Source organism: Rhinatrema bivittatum, chromosome 5 (genome assembly GCF_901001135.1).
Source record: "Rhinatrema bivittatum chromosome 5, aRhiBiv1.1, whole genome shotgun sequence".
Classification (NCBI taxonomy): Eukaryota; Metazoa; Chordata; class Amphibia; order Gymnophiona; family Rhinatrematidae; genus Rhinatrema; species Rhinatrema bivittatum.
The window spans coordinates 350,719,825-350,737,750 of record NC_042619.1 but is presented as its reverse complement, the minus strand read 5'-3'; the positions used below and the strand labels follow the sequence as shown (position 1 = coordinate 350,737,750).

Genomic DNA, 17,926 nt, shown 5'->3' with positions numbered 1-17,926 from the left:
ATGTGGAAGGGGCCTCTTGCCCACTGAGATCTAATTCTTTCATCGGCCAGTTCTGAATCTTTCAAGTTATCGGGAAAGCCGATCAGCCGCAGATTGTTGCAGCATGACTGGTTCTCAAGATCCTCGATGCGGTCCTCATGTCGTTTAACCTCCACCCTCAGCTGCTGGCATTCAGTGTTGGTTGTTTGCAGGCCGTCTTGATTTGATGAAATTCTTTGTTCCATTTCTCCCAACCGTGTATCGTAGGAAGTCAGCCGGGTTGAGACTTCTTCAAATTTGTCAATTAACCATTTGAACTCAGGCTCCAACGCTGCCACCACAGCGAATTTGAGTTCCTTTGATTGTGTCATTAGTTAAGATACCGGGATTCGCGGGCAGAGATGAGGCCGCACTCGTTTGCTGTCTGTAATGACTGCTCCTTCGCTTTTTCTCTGTCTCTCTTGGCGAGACGCACGGACATATCTTGCCAAAATACAAATTTAAGCACCCCAAATTTTAGTACAAAAATAGTATTGCAAATAGTTGCATCCATGCTGTGGGGAGTGGATTTGGCAGGATTGGGCATGGAGCCGAGAGATTCATGTCTCACGGCATGTTCAGCATTTTCATTAAAAAGCCTGCATTACCATAAGCCAGGGGTAGGTAACTCCAGTCCTTGAGTGCTACTAATAGGTTTGGTTTTCAGGATATCCACAATGAATATGTGCAAGATAAATTTGCAAACAATAAAGGTAGAGCATGAAAATCTCATGCATATCCACTGTAGGTATCCTGAAAACCAGGCCTGTTTGTGACACTCAAGGAATGTGCCATAAGTATTCAGTAACCATCTGCAGTACATATTACTCTGCTCTGTTTAGAGCATATTGCCAGCCTGAATATGGAGCTCAGGAACCAAATGACTAAACTACAGCTAATTAGCAGAAATAGCTGTAGAAGAAATAGTAAAGGTACAAAACACCCAGGACAGGACACGAAAGTGGGGAAATGGCATAAAACAAACGGACATGCTATTTATGCATTTCCCCAACCATTCTGAAATTTGTATTGCATTCAAACTTAGGGAATGGACAACAAAATCTAACAAAGAACTTGATTCAGTTATTAAAACTAAGTATGCAAACAAGCATGCTTTTGTACAACGGTTTTTGAGTAATAATAGTTACCTTGGCTTGTGGAATCTGGGTCACAATGTTCCGTTTTAGCTGACAAGTCTACAGGTTTATCGTTATCCTCCACAGAGGCAACCTGAAGCTCCTCTGTAGAGTAGGTCGTAGAATCTGGTTCTTCCAATTTACAGAGCAGTGGAACAGATGTTACAGTTTGTGCTAGCAATGTTGAATCAGTAGAGCTAGAAGCTTTCTTCTCCTGAAAATAGGGAACATTTATAAATATATTCAGTTTGATTAACTAGAGATACAAATACCTTAAACACATGAAGATTAAGTCAACTGGAAACATGAGCTACATGTCTGCAATGCTCTGTTGTGGTACCAGAATGTTAGAATTATTAAGAAGGGAATGGCAAATAAAATGGAGAATATCACAATTCTTCTGTATCGCTCCATGGTTGAGACCGCACCTTAAATACTGTGTGCAATTCTGGTCGCCACATCTCAAAAAAGATTTAGTTGCACTGGAGAAAGTGCAGAGAAGGGTGACCAAAATGGTAAAGGGGATGGAACAACTCCACTATGAGGAGAAGAGACAGCTGAGGAGAGATAGGATAGAGATCTTTAAAATCATAAGAGGTCTAGATGTATTATCTGAAAGAGTAAATAACCGAGTCACAAGGACTATGGGGCACTCCAGGAAGTTAGAAAGGAGCACATTTAAAACAAATCAGAAAATTATTTTCACTCGAAGTACAACTCAACTCTGGAATTTGTTGCCAGAGGATGTGGATAAGGCAACTAACTTTAAAAAAAAAAAAAAAAAGATTTGGATAAGCTCCTGGAGGAGAAGGCCACAAACTGCTATTAATCAATAGCAAATAGCCACTGCTTGTTGCTGGCATTAGTAGTTTGGCATGTATTTAATGTTTGGGTACTTGCCAGGTACTTGTGACTTGGATTGGTCACTGTTGGAGACAGGTTACTGTCCCCCTGCCAGTCATTAATTCAAATTTGATCATATTATGATCACTGTTGCCAAGTGGCCCCACCACTGTTACCTCTCTCACCAAATCCTGTGCTCCACTGAGAATTAGATCTAATTGTTCCCTCTCTTGTCTGTTCCAGAACCAATTGCTCTATAAAACTGTCATTTATCCTATCCAGGAACTTTGTCTCTCTAGCAAGTCCTGATGTTACATTTACCCAGTCAATATTGGGGTAATTGAAATCTCCCATTACCAATGCACTACCAGTTTGGTTAGCTTCCTTAATTTCTTTTAGCATTTCGCTGTCCGTCTCACCATCTTGGCCAGGTGGACAGTAGTATACTCCTATCACTATACTTTTCTCTAACACACAAGGGATTTCTACTCAAAGATTCAATTGTGCATTTAGTCTCATGCAGGATTTTATCCTATTGGACCTATTTTATCCTATTGGACTCTATGCCATCCTGGATGATCCTGTCATTGCAATATAATTTGTACCCCGGTATAGCACTGTCCCATTGGTTATCCTCCTTCCACCATGTCTCTGAGATGCCAATTAAGTCTGTCATCATTCACTGCTATACATTCTAATTTTCCCATCTTACTTCTTAGACTTCTGGCATTAGCATACAAACATTTCAAAGTTTGTTTTTTGTTTGTATTTTCATTCTGCTTTTTAATTGATAGGGATACGTTAGAATTTGTTTTAGCTCAGGTGAGTTTTTAGTTACAGGCACTTGGACTACTTTTATTATTTTTTCTTTTTATACTTTATAATTTATATTTTATTTTTATTTTATACTTTTCTTATTATTTTCTTTTCTTATTATTAGAACCTCACTGTCGGGATGCCCTAATTCTAATGCATCATTAGTATCCTTTGAAGATACCTCCCTCCGAACTATGTGCTGCTGAGCGACTGTCAGCTTTCCCCTTTGTTCTAGTTTAAAAGCTGCTCTATATCTCCTTTTTAAAAGTTAGTGCCAGCAGCTTGGTTCCACCTTTGCTGTACTTTGTGCACTCCAGCCATACCCCCTCCCCATCTGTTACCAGCAGATGCCTGGGAGGGGAGGGGCTGAAGCAGTAAGCAGAACAGCTACTTTCTATTGCCTAATATAGAATCGTCCTTACTGCCACCCCAAAACTGCAGTGTTCTAGGCAATTTCAATAATCAATAATATCAATAATCAATTTTAATCAATCAATAATATCACCAAAGAATGCTTCTACAAGCTTCAAGTGTTGAAAAGAATTAAACCTCTCCTCCACTTCCAGGACTTCAGAACTGTCCTCCAATCTACACTATTTTCAAAGACGGACTACTGCAATGCATTGCTCCTGGGGCTCCCCATCTCGGCAACAAAACCTACAAATGCTCCAGAACGTAGCAGCCAGAATCTTAACTAACACTAACCGAAGCGCCCACATTACCCCTATCCTCCGTAACCTACACTGGCTGCCAATAAAATACAGAATTCAACATAAAGCACTCACCATAATACACAAAACCATTCACAAACAACTCACCCTAGACCTACAGGCTCCACTCAAACTCCATGCCTCAGACAGGCCCATCAGAGAGGCATATAAAGGAATGCTGCAAGTCCCACCTACCAAATCCACCCGGCTAACAACCACCAAAGAACGTTCCTTCTCTACAGCAGGACCAGTCCTCTGGAACAAACTACCGACTGATCTAAGACTGGAACCCTGCCTCCACACCTTCCGAAGGAAACTTAAGACGTGGCTTTTCCTCCAAGCCTTCCCCTAACACAAATTAACTCGTCATACCCAGATCAAGGAACTTAATATCTATTAATTTCATAACATATTAGTTGATAATTACCTCGTTAATCTCTATCGCTCTTACTCCTACTTCACTTATTCCTAGCTACACTAGCTCCCAAGTTCAATACCCCTGTTTATTGTAACTTTGATTTTTCGACCTTTCTTATTTATGTTTACTTGGTTTTATTTTTACTTCTGGTTTCCCCTGTTCCATGTAAACCGGCCTGATATGAATCCCATTCATGAAGGCCGGTATAGAAATGTTTTAAATAAATAAATAAATTTAATTTGCCTAATGGAATAACTAGCCTTATCCAAACCATAACTTTTATTTTAGATTTGTATTACATTTACAGTCAACAAGATTAAAAGATGACTCATTAAAAATGTAGTTACCTTATCTTCAATGCTTATTGGAAAAAAATAGATCAAATTAGCATTTTCTAGTTTCAAATCAAATATAGATTAAAAAAGAAAAAAAGACCATGCATATTATATGTGAAGGAGTTCACAGACTTCATTTTAAGGGTCTGTCAATTACTTGTGGTGGGGTGTTGCCTTACTAAATTTTAAAGAATGGGACTGCCTTTAATCTGGACTTGGATCCTGCTGCCTGAAACAAGTGAAGGTAGTAGTGAAAGGGATCTCTGCTTCCTTTCTGGGATCTCATGTTAGCAATCAGTCTCACTGCAAGTGTAATAGTCTACTGCAACTCCCATCCCCAGCTCCTTCCCTGCTTGCCTCTGCGAACACGTCTACTCTGCACCAGTTCCATTTTCAGGAAATAATTCCAGCATTCTATCAAATTATCACTTTTAACTAAACCATGGAAGACTTATGATTACTGTATGCAAATTCTTGTTAAAGCTCCCAAACCTTCCTTGCAAAATTTGTTTTCTAGATGATTATACTGGAAGCAAACATTTTTTTTTTTAAAGTTATATGAAATCATTGTCCTTACTTTAGCATCTTTAACCTTTCTGACTTCTGTTTCAAAGTCTTCCTGATTGTCTTTGTCCTCCTCTGTATCACTGACACCACAGAAAAAAGTCGGAGGAAGCTTTAAATTTTCAGCTTTCGCCTTCTCTTCTGGGGTGGGTTTCTTTTCCCAAACAACAACACATTCGTTGTCATTCTTTCCTCCCGTTTCTTCTACATGACCTAGATAACACAAATATACAACATTATTGGCAAAGAAAAAAAAAATTCGTGAAGTGAGAGGAAGAGCTGACTTCAATAGAAAAGGTGCACAGGACAGCAATAAGAGAGAGGATGGAACATCTCTCTTTTGATGAGAGGCTGTTAGTGTGCTTTGACAAAGTTTTTCTACGAAGCTATTCATATACTGTGAAATAACTGATCAAACTTGTAAAATTATTCAAGGTTGCTGACATGACAAGAGTATCCTGAAATGCTAGAATGAAGGCCAAAAGTAAAAAAGTATGTAGAATTCAGCTTAGAGTTTCATTCCTGCCTTCTGGACTCAATTTACAATAAATCATATGACTTACAAGAATCCCAGCCTCATTAACATATGAGATAAAAATTATACTACCATCCTATTAAGAGAGTGTTAATGTCAACCAATTAGGAAAAGGTTATGCATACAAACTAGCTCATTGAAATGTAAATTGGCAGTGGTAATCTAATCTAATCTATTGTGTAAACGATGATCTAGGAGACAACTTTCCAATTGCCTTTTGATAATTGTGTACTCTTCTGAAATATTTGATACTTTATGAGTGTCCCTTTGCCTTGCTTCGCTGGACAGGGAGCTCCTGTTTTCCCCCTTCCCTCATATGGAACCTCATCTGATTTGGATATTATTGCCACATACCAGCAGGTGAGAGAAATTTATTTTATTTGGGGTATAATTTTGCTTAATTTTTAAGTTATGCGCAAGCATAACTCAAGCAGCAGTGTCAGAGAAGCACAAGCCACACTGGTGGAAAAAAAGAAAAAAGGTTAAGATAGTTACAGGTATGCATCACAGACAGTTTGTGTATAGAGTGTGATTACCACTGCATGTAGACGTTTGAGAAAATCACTGGATTTGTGCTTCTCAGAATTGCTGTTGTGTGTGTGTGTGTATATATAGTGGATGTGTTGATTTACGTCTATAGCAAGGTATGCAAATATTCTAAACTACATATTTCAGGAAATGGGGGCATGATTAAAAACTAGGACCCACAGCCTGGTCAAATGAAGGGTGCTGGGATGCAAATACTGAAGTGTTTGGCATGCAGCTGCATATCTATGATTGTAATTAATCCAGTCTTTACAGCATGAAGTGTCAGCGAATCCCTTTCTCCTTCATCAGTGGCGAGAGAGGGGATGGACGCCTCTCTCCAGAATCAGTAGCACAAGAGTTGGAAGTCAAAGTGGCTATAGCACAGTTAGCATTAGCAAAGGCTCCTGGCCTGGATAGGTTCAGCTCTGAATTTTATAAAATTTTAGGCGACAATCCACACTCTACTAAAGCAAATGTTTCACACCATACAATCACTGGGCAGTTTGGTCATCACTTAGCCATGATCAGGTTACTTCCCAAACTGGGAAAAGGTAATCACCATCCTGAATCTTAGACCAATCTCCTTACTAAAACAGGACCTGAAATTGTTAGCGGCTCAACAGGATAATACACTCATTAATATCACCCGATCAATCGGATTCTGTTAGAGGGAGGGTCTCTTCTGAGAAACGTCTCAAACCCTGGGTTGCCGTTCATTCCTCCAAATAAAAATGGAATGTTGCCGAGCCTGGATGCAGAGACGGCCTTCCATAGGGTCGAATGATCCTACTTGTTCTGGGTTTTGCAGAAGTATAATGTGGGAGAAGGTTTTCTTTCCTATGTTGGTTTGCTATATTATAAGCCTCAAGCACAAATTTCTGTTATCTAATCCCCTTTGAGCTGCAGCAGGGTACAAGACAGTTGTCCCTGTCCCCTTTACTTTTTATCAATGAGTCATTGGCTACCAAATTACACTCTTTACCAAATTCTGCAGGCGTCCCTGTGGGGGAAAAGGTGATCAGGATGAACTTACTTGCAGATGACATGATCTTATTCATGAGTGACCCTGTGTCTAGCTTATTTCCCGTCATAGATACATTGGGATTATTCTCGGGCCTAAACATTGAAATCGCAGCCCTTCTCAGTGGATGTGTCTTTGCACGAACGTTGGAATGGGCCATGCCAACAACAGTGGGCTGGTAATACACTGCATTATCTGGGCATCCAATTAGTGAGTACAATAATTGATTTCTATAATCACTGCCCCATGGGGCTCTATCAAGAATACTCTCCTTTGCTGGTACTCTTTGCCATAGTCTTTCTTGGGTCGTTGTGTTTTAATTAAAATTATCATTCTTCCCAAAATTCTCTACAATATGCAGATGTGGCACCTCTGGACCAAACATTCTGATCTTCAATTTATGCATGCCCTCATTTTATCTTATATTTGCTGTAAAGCAGAACCTTTTCAGTCCTTGTATGGCTCCCCATCCATAAAAAAAGAAAACTGGGATAATTGCTCCAATTCAGACTGAGCTCTTTTACCTTTGGTCCCATTTATTCTGTCAGATTGATGCCACTTCAAAAGTTGGGGAATATTAAGCTTCAGGCCACGTGTGGCCCCTGGCCCCCTTACCCAGACTGCACCCTGGTGGCCTTCCATGTCTGACTCAGGGTTGGAAGGTCTTATCTTATGAGGACTTTGCCAAGCCAGGTCTTTCACTATCAAGATCAATAAGCAAGCAGGCCTAGGCGCAATCTCTGCCTCAAGAATACTCAGTAGTGCTGTACCGTATAGTGCAGTCTGGATGAGATGCTAGAGAAGCGCACACATCTTAACTGAGCCAATTCCATTTGACAGATTTTTTTTCCCCGTTTACCTGTTCCAGGATACTGAGAGGTTGTACAATCATGAGGATCATCTGGATATAGTCTTCCATTAAGCTTTTTTACTGCTGTATCAAAATCTTCATCTGTTTAAAAAAAATATATATATAAACATTTTTCAGTGTAAGCATCTATTTCTACCATCAGATCTTAGATGGATGACAAATGTTTTAACATCTTCTGCTTCCAATTGCTGAATTCACTAACAACTCCCAGAGAGATAGCAGAGCAAGTACAGAGCAAACATTAGGGTCAACAGGTATTAAGGTTTTAATCTGGTAACAAATGTCTATCTGAACCCTGTGCATTTTGTTTGAAAGTGAGGAATGCAAATGAATTACAAATGCAACTTGATTCTTGGTTAAAAAATAGGTTTTACAAGAGAAAAGTATTTAAGACTGTAGAAAGATAAATAAGCATGGTAATAAGACAAAGCTGATAATGTGAGATATTACCCCAGAGTGTGCAGACATATGGCCTCACAAATGTCCATTTGCAGGTATTTTATGCTAATATGTTTATATCTATAGAACAACATTTTGTTTTATAAAATACAATTGATTTAAGCACATTATACACAACACAGTTTCACCTTCATCAGTATTGGAGCAACTCAAACGCACTTCATAAACAAGTCCATTCCCAATGGTCACAGCATCTATTTAAATAATCAATTTTCATTTTGTAATTTCATATGTTGCTTGCACTCTGCCTTAAATGCAAATCTTGTCTCAATGCAAGTAAAAGAATTGGTCAGACTACCTAATTAATCAGATCATATCAAGATAAGCCTTGCTCAAACTGTACCAAACCTGGGTAAGTGCAAGACATCACCCACTCTTGTATACCCTGCACACACCAGATAGCTAATTTTCAGATATAATAGGATACAAATGGAGAAAAGAAGGTCACAACCTTAATATCTTTTTAAAACTGAGCCACAATCTAGGACAGGCACTTCAAGAAGCTGGTAAAAGTCAGTCACATCAAATCACAGGCAGTTTATCAAATACATAGAGAGCATTGTTTGGCAGCACTGCATCGTAATAAATGATTCTTTTGATTCTGCCTGCTCTAATTTGTTCTGAAAGATTGTAATCAGTCTCAAAATGTCCTAGTCCCACAATTTTCAATAATTTTTTCAAATAAATTTGCATATTATAGTGATTTTGTGAGACTGATTTTTATCAGTAAATTTGATGTTATTGCTTTGTGTAAAAAAACAAAACAAACACACAACCCAGGACAAGAATTCCCAAGAATTAACACTGTAATCCCAAAGCCTCTCCGTGAGTCACCAACTACATTGTACAGAACAGATCTGTTGACCAACATTTCAGGGAGACTTCCAGCAATCATTAGAACAGATTTTCATATCTGAATAAAAGAAAATCTAGATGTGAATATAACCCTCCCCCAATTAGGTAAGGAATAGAATAATGTTTAAACCCTTAAAAATAAGACATACCATCATCCTCAACACCATCGCTTATATAATCTGGTCTGTTCTTGTAACAGAAGAATGTTTTCGGTAGGAAGAGGCTTTCAGCAAGAGCTTCTTGCTCAGGGGTAGGAGTTAGCTCATATACGATGACAACGTCTTCAGATTCTTGCTCCACTTCACGTTCTTTCTTGATGAAAACTGGTGAGAAAGAAAATATTTTTAAAAAAGAAAAAAAAAAGTTTCACATTTTTAATAAACTTCTATATTTCTTAAGAATTGCTCAGACTGAGAAATACTGAAAAATCTAATATACAAAATAAATGACCTAGGAGAACATAAGAACATAATCATTGAACTAACAGCACCAGCTAGTTGTGTGTATACATTTTGGATCCAATTTTAACTCATCACTGCCCCTCAATTACATAAAGACCCTGGCGAGACCTCATTTGGCTACTGCCGCTCCGTGCAGCAAACACTGCACGGAGCGGCAGTAGCCACAGAGGCATTCACGGAGCGGGATGCCAGTGGCCAGTGGTTGGTGTTCCACCTTCACGGAGCGGAAGGATGGAGGGCTGCCATCTCATAAAATAAAAAAAAACCAAACAAGCAAACAAAACAGGGGTGGGTAAGGGGCAGGGGTGTGGCCTGCTGGTTGCAGCGGTTGCTACCCCTGATTGAGCTGGATGTTCACTAGGATGGCGCTGCTCTCTGCATTGGTGGAGGGGTGGAAGGGAATTGGGGCCGGAGGGTGCTGGAAGCCAATAGAGACGGGTGGGAGGGAGAAAAAAGGGGGGAAAAAATGGATAAACTGCGTAGCTTGCTGGGCAGACTGGATGGGCCGTTGGTCTTCTTCTGCCGTCACTTCTATGTTTCTATATGTTATGAAATACTGTGTTCAATTCTGGAGAACGCACCTTCAAAAGGCTATAAACCAGATGGAATCTATCCAGAGGGTGGCTACTAAAATGATCAGAGGTCATCACTGTAAAGCATATGGAGACCAAGATCTAAGCATATATACCCTAGAGATTTAAATACCCTCTAAGGTATCAAGACACAGGAGATGGGCTGCTCAATAGAAAGGCTTGGAAACTAGAGGTCATGGGATGAGGATAAAAGTGGAAAAATTCAGGAATACTCTAAAGAAATATTTATTTAAAAGGAAGGATGGTGAAAGTATGGAACAGCCTCCTAGCAGAAGTGGTGTTAAGGACAGGAACAGACAAGAGGAGGAATTTCAGATCTAATTCTTAGTGGAAAGCTTGATTTGGTACAAGAAGTAAGGGTAGTAGGACTGCTCGACAACAGTGATCATAGTGCAATCAAATTTGACTTAATGATTAGAAGGGGGACATTAAGTAAATCTACAGCTCTAGCATTGTTTTCAAAAGGGAGATTGATAAAATGAGGAAAATTAGAAAAAACTGAAAGGTATATCTACAAAAGATAGACAACAGATGTGGACATTGTTTAAAAATACCATCTTAGAAGCCCAGTCCCAGTGTATTCTATGCATTAAAAGATGTGGAAGGAAGGCCAAACGACTGCCGGTATGGTTAAAAGGCAAGGTGAAAAGTTCTTTTGGCTAAAATAACCTATCAAAAACTAGAAGGATCCATCTGAAGAAAATAGGGAAAAAACATAAGCACAGGCAAGTTAAACTGTACTGTATCGGCCTGTAAGTTTGTACCTGCGGAAATTGCCACCAAGTGATCAGTGTTCCTTTATAACAATTTTCACAAATCTATAACAGGCCTCATCATATATGAAATATTTCAGACATTCTTACCAAGAACCCAGCACTGCAGTCATCTGTTCACAATGAGTGTATGTGAGTGAGACATGCATGTGTCACGGCCAGGCACTAGTGAGTGGTGACTGTCCCAGGTGGAGATTTTATTTATTTACAAACCTTATAAATCTGCAAATCTAACAATGCTCAATGTGCAGAACAAACAGTAAGTATTGAACATAAAAAACGCATACAAATAAAAACATGTCAAATGAAAGCTAAAAATACATTTAATTAAAAACCTGTCTAAAAAGAAATGCTTTTATCAATTTACAAAAACGTAAATCAGACTCACTTCAGATCTCTAATGGAAATGCATTCCATACCTCAGGGTCCATGATAAAGGCTTTTCTTCTTATAGTGGATACAAAATATTGCTTCACTGAAGGTACAGACAATAGTGACTGACTAGAGTAACGTATAACCCCCTACCACACAGGCAATGTTTCATCATAAATAGCCGTATGCAGTAAATCCAGAATTTTAAATTGTATTCTGGAGTTATAGGCAGCCAGTGTAACTCTTGCAAATGAAGAGCAACATGGTCATTCCACCAAAGGCCGAAAATCACACGCACTGTCGCATTTTGAATTATTTGTAAAACCTATTATCAAACCCTTAGGTAAGGTAGTATACAATGCAATACAATAAGCTAAATGACTTAAAACAAAGGCTTGAATGGGAGGTATCTTAACTGGACAAAATCATCCTTCCTTTCTAAAAAGAAATTTTAGCATGTTGCTGTGGCTGCATGCAGGCAGCTCAGGAGGACAGCTGCTCCTTGCTGAGCAAAAACTACTGCGTTTGTATGCTACCATGGCATCAGAGCAGCGCTATTTAGGGACAGTACTACTGTTTCTATAAAGCAGAGGAAAGAAAAAGATTAAAAAAAAAAAAAAAAAAAAAAAAAAAAGCTTGTTTCATTAAACCTCTGCTGGGTTACTGCTGTTACCTGGATATCAGACATACAGTTGCAATATCTGGTAAAACAAAGACATCAGCTCAACCTGGAATGTACGCAAATTCCTCAGCAGCTGCAATCACCTTGAGAGAACAGCCGACATGAGACAGGAAACTGAACATTACACATCCATACTCTGGGGGAATTCTGCGCTACTGTGAAATGCAGAATTTGCACTAAATTGTCTTTTCTTGTGCAGAATTTGGAGATGCCCAGTAGGCTCGAAGCAGAGTCCATCTCACTCACAGATAAAGCAATGGAGGCCCCAGGTTAGGGCTGTTCAGCTTGGAGAAAAGACGGCTGAGGGGTGGGGGGTGGATATGATAGAGGTCTTTAAAATCATGAAAGGTCTTGGATGTGAATCAGTTATTTACACTTTCGGATAATAGAAGGACTAGGGGGCACTCCATGAAGTTAGCAAGTAGCACATTTAAGACTAATCGGAGAAAGTTCTTTTTCACTCCATGCACAATAAAGCTCTGGAATTTGTTGCCAGAGGATGTGGTTAGTGCAGTTAGTGTAGCTGGGTTCAAAAAAGGTTTGGATAAGTTCTTGGAGAAGTCCATTAACTACTATTAATCAAGTTGACTTAGAAAATAGTCACTGCTATTACTGGCATCAGTAGCATGGGATAGACTTAGTTTTTAGGTACTTATAGCCGGGATTGGCCACTGTTGGAAACAGGATGATGGGCTTGATGGACCCTTGGTCTGATCCAGTATGGCATGGCTAAAGCTGAAGGAGATCTGGCGGCCGCAAGCAACCCCCAACCTGTTCGCAGTTGAAGTTGAGGGAGGCTCTATAGGCCACGAGCATCTCCCATCCCACTCACAGCTGAAGGCAATGTAGGCCCCACTGGACCATGAGTGGAGTCCATCCTGCTCATGCCTGAACACTATGAGGCCCTTCATCTATGTGGCTGTGATTTAGAGATTACATATCTGAGTGAGGGCATGTGCGCATGCAGAGAGGGTTAGAGGGAGCCTGCTTGAGGGCGTGTGCACATGAGAGAGAGGGAGCCTGTGTGAAGGGCTGAAGATAGTAGAAGGGGTTGAGCCTGGAGGGAGCACGGAGACATAGTGGATAGCAGAGGAGTTAGAGCCTGAGAGGGTAGAATAAAAGGGGTCTTGCCAAGGGAGAGGGTGGAAGGAATAACTCCCCTACAGTGCACTACTAGGGGAATTCTGCTCAAAATATTTAAAATTCTGCATTTTGAGTAATAACTTTTCTGTATTACATTTTAAGTTAATTACTCAAAGACTCGCTCCATGGTGAGACCGCAATTCTGGTCACCGCATCTCAAACAGGATGTAGCTGCACTGGAGAAAGTGCAGAGAAGGGTGACCAAAATAAGGGGCATGGAACGGCTCCCCTATAAGGAAAGGCTAAGGGAGTTAGGGCTGTTCAGTCTGGAGATGACTGAGGGAGGATAGGATCGAAGTCTACAAAATCATGAAAGGACTTGAACAAGTTAATGTAAATCAGTTATTTTCTCTCTCAAATAGAAGGACCAGGGGGCACTCCATGAAGTTAGCAAGTAGGTCATTTAAAACAAACTGAAGAAAATCATTTTTCACTCAGCGCATAGTTAAACTCTGGAATTCATTACCAGAGGTTGTGGTTTCAGCAGTTAGTGTTACTGGGTTTAAAAAAAGGTTTGGATAAGTTCCTAGAGGAAACATCCATAAACTATTATGGTAATTAATAAGCAACAGTAGCTTGTGATTTATCTAATTTTTGGGTACGTGCCAGGTACTTGTGACTTGGATTGGCCACTGTTGGAAACAGGATACTGGGTTTGATGGACCCTTGGTCTGACCCAGTATGGCAGGTTCTTATGTTCTTATGCATATTATATTATTTTGACCAACAGAAAGTATGCAGAATTCCCCCAGGAGTAACTCAGCAGCCCTCAATGAAACATATCTAGCCAGTCACAGTTTAGTGAGGCTGGAACCAGTTATACATTTTACAGATCTGGCCATCCACTAACAACCTGCCTCATGGAAGATGTACTTCACTTTAGTGCATATTCTCCGACCATGCTGACTCCTCTCCTAATCAAAAAGGAATTCTATGAGCTCTTGCACCCAATATAGACAAGCTGTTTGTGCAAAGAGATTTCAATTCATGCGCTGGATGAGGTCACAATGTATAGGCAAGAGTGATCTGGCATCACAGAAGAAGTAATGAAACAAGACAGTATAAGAATATTTAGATGCATCCATGCTCCAAACAAGGATTAAATCACCAGATACTGTGATCTTTTTGATATTAGATCAACATGTGTCATGCGAGCTCTTTCCAAATGCTTTATCACCACCTTTTGTGAAGCACTGTGTTCCTTTCCATTATTCCATCTAAAATGCAGGTAGCAAGGAAAATGCAAAACTGAAGCTTAAGAAATGGAAGTTAAAATACCTTGTGTGGTTCAATTTGTGTGTTATCAGTCCATATTAAAATGGGTGCAAAAGATTTTTTTTTTTTTTAAATATAAAATTTGTCTTTTGAAACAGTGAAATATTACAAAATATTATGTATGAAGGCACTGGTACCCCTTGGTCTTCCAGAAGGGCTATTGAAAGGTGTAAAATGCAATCATTAGGTTAATTACAGCAATTGGATATCAAGCTAGGAAAAACCCTAAGATTAAAACAACTCCATAGACTCCTAATTAGGCAGAGAATACAGGTTGAGATATATCATCCACAAAATCGCATTATCTATCTTACATTTCAACTTTGACTGAGATCCTCCGGATAGAATTTGTTGGCAATTCCATCATATTGTGAATATCAATTACAAGAGACAAGAACTAGGGCCTTTTCTATAGCAGATCCTGGACTATAGAATATCTTCTCTGGTGAATACAGATAATGCTGATTTGAGTTTTAGAAAAAAAGCTGAAAGAAGTTCTCTTTAAGCAAACATATCATTTCAGCTTTAACTGCAGTAATTCAAGGCTCTGTTATATATCATTGTTTTTATACTTTGATTATTCTATGTTTTGAGTTAGTGTATGCAACGTGATTTCGTGGTTTGATATTGTGTGCCGCACTGGTCAATTGCTGGGTATAGAACTATGTAAACAAACAAAAATCGATGCATTTGAAAAGCATAGTAGGTCATACAGACCAGATGCTTCTTCAAGAACTCATTTTCCATCAAGAGACTGAATGTGTCTGCTTCCCTTGTAAGCAAGGAGCAGATTTTACATTTTTTGGCTTTTTTTTTTTTTAGGACAGATTTGAGCAGGTGCAATAACTAGGGCTTATTAAAGCCCTCAGTTAATGGCCAACTCTCGTCTTACCAATTGGGGTCTCCCATATCCTCTTCTATGTATCATGGAAAAGAGGGTGGGCAGCCATTGCCAGACTCAACAGGGGACACAGCCTCAGCTATGTTGACAAAAAAAAATTAAACCAACCTATTCCTGCCAGCTGCAGAGGGGTCAGTAGAGTATTTATCAGAGGAATACTAATCAAAAGTATTCAGGGCCCCAGGAAGACTCAGACAACTCAAATAAAAAAACCACCTGTTAGTTGTATGGATGTCTGAACTGCACTGACCCTGGCATCAAGGACTCAGCTCCTTAGGCTTCAGGACAGTACAGGGTCAAAGATAGGAGTCAATGTGGATGGTGCAGGGCAAAGCTTAAACGATGTCAGCATCAAAGGGGAGGCACCGGGAGGACTGCTCAATACTAAGGCATTGAAATGTATGATGCTGGGACCTCGCGATGACAGACATGTCTCCTTAACACTTCAGCAAGTTTCCTATTCAACTTCATCTCAAACAGTGCCAATTCTACTGATATAGTTGACCCTGTATTTCTTACATTCCACTTTTCAAATGAGAAATTACTACTAACCTGATTCATTTCCTTTTCTTTAGTGTAGACAGGTGGATCCAGAAGCAGTGGGTTATGCACCTCTACCAGCAGATGGAGACAGAGCAAGCTGACATCACAGTATATAACACCCCTGCAGTGACATCAGCCCGCCAGTATTCTCTACAAAAGCCAGGTGTGGACAAACTAACAGAACTTGATCAAAAACGGATAACCATTCCAGTACTCAGTCAACAAGAAACACTGAGCTCAAAGTATGTATTAATACTAGTCTAGGGACTAGATTAACACTTACCAGTAAACCCCTGGAACACGTAGCCATGCAGGAGGACCATAGCACATCATTTGGCAGCCAAAAATGGGAATCTGGATTCATTTGACTATCCTAAAGAAAAGGAAATTATCAGGTAAGTAATAATTTCTCATTTCTTAGCAGCTAGTCAGATGAACCGAGAACCAGTGGGATGTAACCAAACTACTCCCGAATAAGGGGGGAGGCTGTCCACGGTCCAGTCAAAACCACACATGCAAAGGCTGCGTCGTCTCGGGCATGCACAACCAGACGATAATACCTGGAAAAGGTGTGTAAGGACCCCCACGTCACAGCTCGGCAAATGAAAACCGGAGACAACAATTAACTTCCACCCATGACACTGCCAGAGCTCTAGTGGAATAAGCTCTAACCTGAACAGGAAACGGCTGTTCAGGATCCATGGTCATGACTACCTCCTCAATCCAGCGAGCTACTGTAGCCCACAAAGTCAGCTCGCCCAGTTTACTTCCACCGTGGAGGACAAAACAATCTGTCTTTCAGAAAGGTTTAGAAACCTCCAGATAGCTCACGATACGTCTCTTAACATCCAAGGGTTGCAACAGTGATATTCCTCCGCATCTCCTTCCCTATTCAGACAGCAGGGAAATAGACTGATTCAAGAGAAAATCGGAGACCATTTTGGGCAAAAAGGAAGGAAGAAACAATACTCAGCTGCATCACCCCTGGAGACATCTGAAAGAACAGCTCTTGGCAAGACAAAGCCTGCAGCTTGGAAATTCAATGCATAGAACTCGCCACAAAAAACAGTTTTCAAAGTCAGCAACCACAAGGAAAGGTTATGCATTGGTCTGAATGTAGGGTCCACTAAGAAATCCAAAACCAGATAGACTCCACAAGGGCACTGGAAACGGCAAAGGAGGAAGAAGATGTTTCACTCCTTTCAAGAAAGGGGCCACATTTGGATGAGCTGATAAGGGTCCACCATTCACATGACCCCTGAAACAGGCAAGAGCCACTACCTGTACCTTTAATGAACTAAGGGCCAATCCTTTATTCCAACCATCGTGCAAACCATGGTATCCTGGGGTCAGTCTGGTGCCACCAGAAGCACTATCCTCTGATACTCTTTGAACCATTCTACCCAACATGGATCCTAGGTAAAAAGCATACATACAGCATACCTTTGCATTGTGAAAAGCTGCCAGTAGGTCCAGAAAGTGGATCGCTGGGGTATGCCCTATTAGCTGAAATGCCTCATCTGACAATTCCCATTCTCCTGGGTTCATACTCTGCCTGCTGAGAAAGTCTGCTCTTAATCTTGTCTTTTTCTACAATGTGCAAAGCTGAGATCTCCAGAAGATGCACTTATGCCCATTCTGTAAGTCGGTCTATTTCCTGCGACACTTGCTGGTTCTTGGTTCCTCCCTGCTGATTAATGTAGGCTACTGCTGCCGCATTGCCTGACATTATCCGGACTGCTCGCTCCTGCAACCTGTTGCCAAACTGCAAGCATGCTAACTGGACCACCTGGGCTTCCAGCCAATTGATTTTCCAGAGAGACTCTTCTGCACTCCAGTGCCCATGCGCTGTCAGCTCCTGACGGTGAGCTCCCCCAACTGTGGAGGCTCGCATCTGTCATGAGTACTAGCCAGTCCGTGACCTTAGGGAAACTCCTTCCTCAGGTGATCTGCTTTTAAAACACCACTAGAGTTGTGCAAATTTCCATCAGCAGATGGAGCCAAAGCAAATAATCTTGAGAATGCGTGCTCCAACGAAACAGCAGAGTGCACTGAAGAGAATGCATATGCACCC

At 40.5% G+C, this 17,926-nt stretch overlaps 1 protein-coding gene across 1 annotated transcript in view; it reads right to left on the bottom strand.

Annotated features, from left to right (window-relative positions):
* LOC115093009 (E3 SUMO-protein ligase RanBP2-like) overlaps positions 1-17,926 on the bottom strand; it is a 119,447-nt gene that overhangs the window by 21,141 nt on the left and 80,380 nt on the right. The window contains exons 21-24 of the mRNA XM_029604588.1: positions 9,259-9,432; positions 7,784-7,876; positions 4,854-5,053; positions 1,167-1,368 (exon numbers count right to left, since the gene is read on the bottom strand). Of these exons, the coding sequence (XP_029460448.1) occupies positions 1,167-1,368; positions 4,854-5,053; positions 7,784-7,876; positions 9,259-9,432 (669 nt within the window). The remainder of the gene's footprint in view (positions 1-1,166; positions 1,369-4,853; positions 5,054-7,783; positions 7,877-9,258; positions 9,433-17,926) is intronic.